This window comes from Capsicum annuum, chromosome 9 (assembly GCF_002878395.1).
Source record: "Capsicum annuum cultivar UCD-10X-F1 chromosome 9, UCD10Xv1.1, whole genome shotgun sequence".
Classification (NCBI taxonomy): Eukaryota; Viridiplantae; Streptophyta; class Magnoliopsida; order Solanales; family Solanaceae; genus Capsicum; species Capsicum annuum.
Window position 1 is genome coordinate 218,042,147 of NC_061119.1, and position 8,697 is coordinate 218,050,843.

General features: G+C 32.2%; 1 protein-coding gene across 2 annotated transcripts; it reads right to left on the reverse strand.

The window, feature by feature from the left end:
- Window positions 1–485: 485 nt before the first annotated feature.
- LOC107840828 lies at window positions 486–3,973 on the reverse strand. Of its 2 annotated transcripts, XM_016684763.2 has the most exons (5): window positions 3,646–3,973; window positions 2,017–2,154; window positions 1,875–1,950; window positions 823–875; window positions 486–702 (listed from the first exon to the last, which is right to left on the reverse strand). In XM_016684763.2, exons 1-4 carry the CDS (start codon window positions 3,730–3,732, stop codon window positions 868–870), a joined length of 309 nt encoding a protein of 102 aa, XP_016540249.1. In that variant the 5' UTR covers window positions 3,733–3,973; the 3' UTR covers window positions 486–702; window positions 823–867. The 2 variants fall into 2 exon arrangements, with proteins under 2 accessions (XP_016540249.1, XP_016540247.1); XM_016684761.2 differs by having other exon boundaries at window positions 486–875; window positions 3,646–3,803.
- Between the last annotated feature and the right edge of the window lie 4,724 nt (window positions 3,974–8,697).

Sequence of the window (8,697 nt, forward strand, 5' to 3'; positions counted from 1 at the left end):
AGAGTCCGAGCAACATAGGTTTCATTCACTCAAAATGGCAGTCAAGTCTCTCTTAAAATACATATCCACCATTCAAGAGCTTCAGTAAGTATATATCTATCGTGCCTTTCTTTACTACGTCAAAACTAAACTTACGTATTTTTCTACATAGCCCCCCATCTACGGTTTCAAAGCCTTCTCAAGTCCCCTCTGCAATCTTCTGATAATATTTGGCGAAGGGCTCCTAGACGGAACACAACAACAACAACAACAAACCCAGTGTATTCCCACAAAGTGAGGTCTGGGGAGGGTAAAATGTACGCAGTCCATACCGCTACCTCCGAAGAAGTAGGGAGGCTGTTTCTGATTCCTAGACAGAGAGCAACCAATAATGAAATTATACCAAGATAGAGGATACCCTAACACTATCGGAGAGAGAGAATCGGAAGTTAAAAAAATGATCTCATTTATTCACTACAGCATTTAGCAAGCAAGGTAAAGACAGCTTCGTAAAAAAAGTACTGTATCCAATATTCATTCTGTGGAATATATAAAAGATATACGCAGATAGAAGCTATACTTACCCAGATTATCAGTACCATTCAGTCTAATAAATCGAAGAGTATCAGAAAAACACTTCATCTCAAGAAACTGTATAACTATCGAAGTTAAACTCATGTTCGGAAGGCAAGATGGAAACTCCACGTTACACTTATTTTCACTCTGCAGGTAAAATACATGCCAATCAAATGGTTGATCCGTAGGAATCCGGCATGTGTGCTACTCCCACTTCTTAAATGGAAGTTCTGAACATTCAAAGCAAGAATTGGACGGTAAGTTTACCACGACAATGAGTTATGCACTATCATCTTCCGTAAAAGTCGAGCTTTAAACCCCTGCAAAAAAAGGTTCAACTCAAGCCAATAAAGCTAAATTACTCCGAACAACTTCAAAACATTCTGTACACCCTCCTCAAAAGAATTTAAGAGACGGAGAAACCAATAGGCAAGTAACTCTCACGAATCAATACTTGCTATCAATCACTCACACGAAAATTTGACGATAGCACCCATAAAAATGTTACTAGATTTCAGAACTACAAGTAAACAATTTATTTGCTACTTTTACTTACATATCTCCTTTATGTTATTTTTCTTTTCTGATATGAACCCAACATCAACAATGCCCCAATCCCCCAAAAAAGACGAACTCCGGGGAGTCTAACAGTTACATTTCTGCTTTGCTCCCTACGTAATTCAGACCCCAAACCTCATTGTCGGAGGCGGAGGACTCTTTACATCAGGCCATGCCTCTCTTGAGATTATTTATACTATACCAATGTTATCAAAAGCGAAAAGAGCAAAAAGCTCTACAGTTTGTTGGGGCTTTAAGTGCGAATATAGAGTGGCTTTAATGATGAAAGGTGCAAACGATGAAAAAAAAAATACAAATATGTGTAGTCCAAGACTAATAATTATAAGCATGATTCGTGAACAACAAATATATGGACGAAGAAACTGAAGAAAACGATAAAGTGAAGTATCAATTGTTTCGTTTCACTTTTCCAGAATTACGGAAGCATGTCTTAGAGTCTCGATTATGATACCGAAGCACCTGCTAGGTTAGCGGGACGAAGTGTTCAAATGATCTATGCTTAAGGCTTAACTCAAGCGTGCTTTAACCGGACCTTTAACAACACCGATCTATACTAACTTAAACAAAGGTCAGAAGTGAAATAGGACTTGCCCATTCACTCAAAACTTCAAACTTTACCAATTTGAACTCAGTATCAAGAAAATTCGACAACGTATATCAAACACAACAATAGTCATATGCAGCTATCAACATGGAACAATAACGTATGAAATTATAAAGTTCAGGAAGTAACAACAAACCTCTCCTCGACTCAGTATCATCCAAAAGTCTCTGAACCCTCTTCTTAGCACAATACTGCCTATCAAAATGCTTAACCTATACACAATACACCAATTAAAAAAAGCCCATTTTCGTAGAAGTTTTTTGCTTTAAACGCCTTACCCAAGTAGGTCGACATTGCTTCACATATTCCTCCCTGGTTTTCTTGCATTCGACAGGGTATAAAAGACCAACTGTCGCGATTTCTGTAGGTTTCTTGCTGGATTCTTTCTCCATGCATGAATAAAATGCATCTCTTGCCTTTAAAATAACGAATCAACAGCTTCAATAAGCTTTATCGAGATCAGGGCGGAGCAAGAAATTTCAAAAAGGGCGTGTCAAAATATAAAAAGATAGACATACCTAAACAATAAGGGGAGTCAACATATCGTATTTATACAAACTTAGCCAAACAGTGTAATTTTCTGACGAATGGGTGTCAATTAGCGTAAGGTGTTTTGAACCCATTAAGCTACAACTTTTACAATCTCGAACCCATAAACTCTACATCTTAACTCTGCCCCTAATCAAGATTTATAAAGATATAAACTTTTTGGACCTTAAAAAACAAAAAATTTGGACAAAAAACAGGAAAAAAATTGTACCTTGTAACAAGAAATTTGGGTTCAGCAAACCCATTAGTTAGACATTTTAGAATTTCGAACCCATAAACTCAAAATCCTAACTCCGCGTCTAATCAAGATTGATCAAAATGTACATTTTTTTAGAGCTAAAAAAACAAAAATTTGTGCAAAAAGAAACTTTTTGGAATTATACAATATTTATACTTCCGGAAAGAATAACTTTAAGGGACAAAAGGGAAAAATAAAATTAATTCTATCTTGATTTTATAAACTGGACAAGTAATTTGCCACAACTACTTTCAGTAACGCGAACAACTAATGTGGGACGGGGCCCATTAACCAAGTAAGCTAGTACACTTTCAATCTCGAACCCATAAACTCAAAATCTTAGCTCCGCCCCTAATCAAGATTGATAAAAATGTAACCTTTTGGACCTTAAAGAACAAAAAAATGGAAAAAAAATTGTACCTTGTAGCAAGAGAAGTGCACTAGCTACACTATTTAGAATATAGAACCCATAAACTCAAAATTCTAACTCCGACTTTAATCAAGATTGATAAAAATGTAACCTTTTGGACCTTAAAGAACCAAAAAATGTGCAAAAAAAATTGTACCATGTAGCAATAAAAGTACACTAGCTACACTATTTAGAATATCTAAACCATAAACTCAAAATTCTAACTCCGCATATAATAAAAAAAAGGGCATCCCGGTGCACTAAGCTACCGCTATGCACGGTGTCCCGGGAAAGAACTCATCACAAGGGTGTATTATACGTAGCTTTACCTTGCATTTCTACCAGAGGTTGTTTCCAAGGCTTGAACCCGTGAGCTACTGGTCACACGGCAACAACTTTACCAGTTACTCCAAGGCTCCCCTTCCCCCGATATAATCAAGATTGATTAAAAAAGGTACATACATTTTTTGAACCTTAAAGAACAAAAATTTGTGCAAAAAGAAACTTTTTTAGCACTTCACAATATTAATACTTACAAAAAGAATTAATTTTGACAAGCAAAGCAAGAATTAAACTACAATCTTTATAATCTAGAACCACTAACTCAAAATCCTTAACCCCCACCCCCCACCCCACCCCACAAATCAAGATTGATAAAAATGTACATTTTTTGGAGCTTAAATAACAAAAAATTATGCAAAAAAATAGTACCTTGTAACAAGAAGTTCTAGCTTGTGAGAGAACATCTGTATGAATTTTATCAGTATTTTGTGATGTACTGTAAGCTTCCAATGCCATTGCCACCAAAAAAAAAAATGGAAGCTAAACAAAGAAGCAAAGCAAATATAGTTAGAGAAGGCAAAATAAAACAAGTTTTAATTTTTGGGTCTATGTGATATGTTTATTACTAGCCCAAATAAAATGGGCTATTTGAAATTTTTTTGCAAGCCCAACTATAGATTTATATTTTGTTCAATTTTAGCCCCTTGGGTGAAAATTGGTTAGTCCATTGGAAACGGCCTGGTGAACGATACTCAGCATGATCTTACGAAAGACACGACTCTTGATAGAAAAATGTGAAGGACGTGAATTACAGTAGAGGAGTAATGGGTAGGCTTGCATTGTATCTGAACATACGAACTAACCGAATAGGGTTCGACATCTACTATATATTCATAAAAAATAATTTTAACCATGCATATATAGTATAATTTTTTTCATCGAAGGGGTTTCGTATGAACTCCTATCGTCCCAACTGTAGCTCCGCCCAGTCCATGGGTGTCTTGTTTCGTGTATTATTCTATTGGAAAGGGCCTGGTGAACGACACTCAGCGTGATAAATATCGCTTCTTTGCTTTTTTGTTTTTGCCAGTTTATGAAACATGACCATTGATAGGAAAATGTAGAGGACGTATATTAGAGTAGAGGGTTAGTAGGTAGGGTGCGTCCTTACTAATAGGAAAGAGTTGCGTTGTGTAGTTGGTACTCCCTCAATTTCAGAATAAGTGAATTGTTGAGGTATTTATTGGTGTTTCAAATAAGTGAATCATTGAATTTTTTTTCAAATTTGCCCTTATGATTTGATAACCAATTAGCTTTTGAAAAGGTATTATAAGGTTAACCTTTTTTTTTTTTGGTAAAAATGAAAAGTTGTGTTAAATTTATGTCTTGAATGTTTTTTTTTTAATATGTATGTCAAAATCTAATAATTTATTTATTATGAAACGGAGAGAGTATTTGTGATTTTGATTGTCAGACTTCGATTGGCTTGAAATCGACCTGGTGTTCATACTTGACATGATAAACATGGTGACCAATACTCACTATGACAAAAATAGATTTTTTTTATTTTTTCTTTGCATTTAGAGATCATGAAACATTAATTCATGATAATGAAAGTTTTTTTTTATATATATATATATATATTAGTATGTGTTGATTTTTCTTATTGACAAACTTTAAATATTGACTTGAAACTTGATAAGTCCATTGAAAGGGATGGTCATGTGATAAACGTTACTCCTTTCATAATAAATGAATTTTTGAATTTTGACATACAAATTAAGAAAAAAACATTAAAAGTATAAATTTAACATAACTTTTCATTTTTACCTTAAAAAAAGAAAAAACTAACTTTGTAATATTTTTTTAAAAGTTAATTGGTTGTCAAATCATAAGGGTAAATTTGAAAAAAAAAAAATCAATGATTCACATATTTTGAAACATCAATAAATACCCCAACAATTCACTTATTCTGAAACGGAGGGAGTATTTTTTTGTAAAAATTCTATTATCATTAAGGTCGTTTGGTAGATTGTATTAAGAAAAACAATGTCAGTATTAGTTATACACACTATTTGGTATTAAAGAATGTATTACTAATGCATAAAAAATCATAGTATTAGTAATGCAGTAGATTCTAATACATGCATTAGTATTATTAAAGTCATAATTGCCCCTCAAAATTTTTTCCACGTCCTTTCCGCCATATTTATATGGGGTATTTTTGTAAATTTTTAATTAGAAATTATGCAATTCACACTAATAATAAAGTGATTAACTTAAGCTAGTCTAATCACACTAATAATAAAGTGATTAACTTAAGCTAGTCTAATCACTGTTTTGAATGAAGTGATTAAATTAAAGTAAACTAAAGAATCAAGAAACCAGAAAATATTTAAAAGTAAAAATTCAATTTATATTAGTCATTTATTCAATTTATATTAGTCATTTTTCAAGAGGAAGAAGTTTATCTAATTTGAGTCCTATTTGAACATGAAATCACTTGGAGAAAACTTTAAATATATAATTAAATTTAATCGAATCTCAATAGAAATATCCAAACATCAAATAGAAAGTCGAAGAAAAAGAAAAAGAAATACAATTTTAGTGCACTAAAACTTCAGTTTTGCGTGCGATCTGAAAAAGAGTCGAAATCATAAAAGTTTATTATATACAGTCTTCTCTAGAGATTAATTCTACGATTTGAACCAGTGACCTCCAGATCAAATGACCAGTGACGGAGTCAGGATTTTCATTGAGACGGTTCAAAAGTATATATACGAACTAGTCAAAGAGGATTCAACATCTATTATATATGCATAAAAAATATTTTTAACATATAAAAATAGTATTCCCTCCATTTCATAATAAGTTAATTATTGGATTTTGACATACATATTAAGAAAAAAATAAAGATATAAATTTATCATGTTTTTTCATTTTTACCCTCTTTAAAAAGTAAAGACACATGATACATCACTCCTAATGTACATTTAATGGAGGGTAAATTTGAAAAAAATTTCCAACATCTATTTTGAATTGTGAACCATTCACTTATTTTTAAACATAAAATACTCCAACAATTCCCTTATTATGAAACGGAGGGAGTGTACTTATTATGAAATGGAGGGAGTATAATTTTTCATTGAAGAGAATTCGGATGAACCTCCAGAGTAAAGGTGACTCCGTCACTACACATGCAGTGGCGGAGCGAGACTTTTGGTTAAGAATGTTCATATTTTTCCTTGGGCAAAGAACTGTTCAAAAAATAAAGAAAACAAATCACTGCTGCACCTGCAAAGGTTTGAACCCAGTTGTTAATGCGGAAATGCATACTCTTAACCACTGGACTATGTTTCTCTAGCTTGTCAAGGGTGTGCAACAACATGTATATAACCATAAATATCTATATTTAACCTATATACTCGAAAAAAAATTTCGACGAAAGGTGTTCATCTGACCATCCTTCGTCGGCTGTGGCTCCGTCACTGTACACATGACAACAATTTTATCAGTATATGATGCTGGAATTAGTGTTTATATACCACCCAAACAACCCCTTCACCAAAAGATTGAAAGCAACCAATCATATTTCGAAAAATACATACAACAGACCCCACTTATCAATTTCCAAAAAACTTGAGTACCAAAACGTCAGCTAAAATGAACTTATTTTAGTACTTTTGTCAAATAGAATTTTGTACCAAAAATCAAACAAAGTGTTGAAAAGATGTATATATTTGTACTGTCCACTTGACAAATTAGCCACTATGGACAATAAATATTTAACAGTACTACCATTTAATATGTAGGGTTAAATGTGCATCATCATTATTGTGTTAGTTGTCATATTTCGCATCACCAAAAATAAAAAATGATAAGTAAAATATTTGATATATACTACTAAATATTAAAAAATATTAATATGTATACCAAATATCATTACTCCCTAAAATTATAACATGAAAAATATAATATCAAAAATTTAAATTTCGATATAACAATTCCATATTCATCTACCATGTCTATTCTAGTCGAAATTAATGGCGAAGTCAAATTTTTACTAAGAAGTTCAAAATATAAATAAGTAAATAAATTTAAAATATTAATTATATCTATATCTATATCTATATATATATATATATAATAGTTTTAAGTATATATAAATATTATTTAAGGATGTCACGAGTTCAAGCCTTGAAAATAGAAAAAATAAAATAAAATTACGTATAATATACTCTTATTGTGAGGCTCTTTTTCAGATACCGCACATAACAATAATTTTAATGAAACTTTCACCAAAAGAATCTGAATAAACTTACTCGATCCTACCTAGCTCCGCCTCTAAAGATCCAATATAAATGATGGAAAACTCTAGAGAGAGAAAAGTGAAGAGTGAAAAAAGGGTGTCTTTCTTTACTTTCTTTCTGTGGAGGAAAAAAGTCAGTTCGATAAATTAAAGCTTTTGTCACGTACATGATCTCTGAAAGAGTCGAATCGAAACTCTTTCAGAGATCTGAATTTATAGAAGTAAATAAGCCTTTGTGTGTGTTTGTTGATGATATTTGAAGGCAATTAGAGAGAGAGATTGACAGAAGAGAGTGAGCATACACAGATAATTGTATTAAAAATTTTCTTACTTTTCTGTGTGTGCTCACTTCTCTTTCTGTCAGTCTATATATCTATATTGTTCATTCATTGGCCTTTCCTCTTGTATTGCTTCTTGTTCGTCGATTCAAATGGTACGTGAGTTATTATATTTAGAATATTGTAAGACAGTTTGATTTTTATTTACTTGTTATGTTAAAGGGAGAATTATGGGGTTCAATCTTCAAAAGGTTATGATTTTTCGTTGATTCAAATGATACGGTAGTTAGATTTAGAACGTTTTTATTTACTTATTGTGTTAAAGGGAGAATTATGAGGTTTCATCTCCAGAAGGTTATGATTTTTCGTTGATACAAATGGTATGGGAGTTATATTTAGAACTTCCTATTTTTATTTACTTGTTGTGTTAAAGGGAGAATTATGAGGTTGCGTCTTCAAAAGGTTAGTTTTTCGTTGATTCAAATGATACGGTAGTTAGATTTAGAACGTTTTTATTTACTTGTTGTTCTAAAGGGAGAATTATGATGTTCCATCTCCAAAAGGTTATGATTTTTCGTTGATTCAAATGGTACATGAGTTTTATTTATTTGTTGTTTTAAAGGGAGAATTATGAGGTTTCATCTCCTGAAGGTTATGATTTTTCGTTGATTCAAATGGTATATATGTGAGTTAGATTTAGAATGTCTTTATTTACTTGTGTTAGAGGGAGAATTATGAGGTTCCATCTCCAAAGGGTTATGATTTTTCGTCGAGTCAAATGGCACGTGAGTTAAGGCAGTTCGATTTCCATTTCCAAAAAATTATATATGATTTTTGGTAGAGTCAAATTGTATATGAGTTAGATTTAGAACGCTACGAGACGGTTCGATTTTT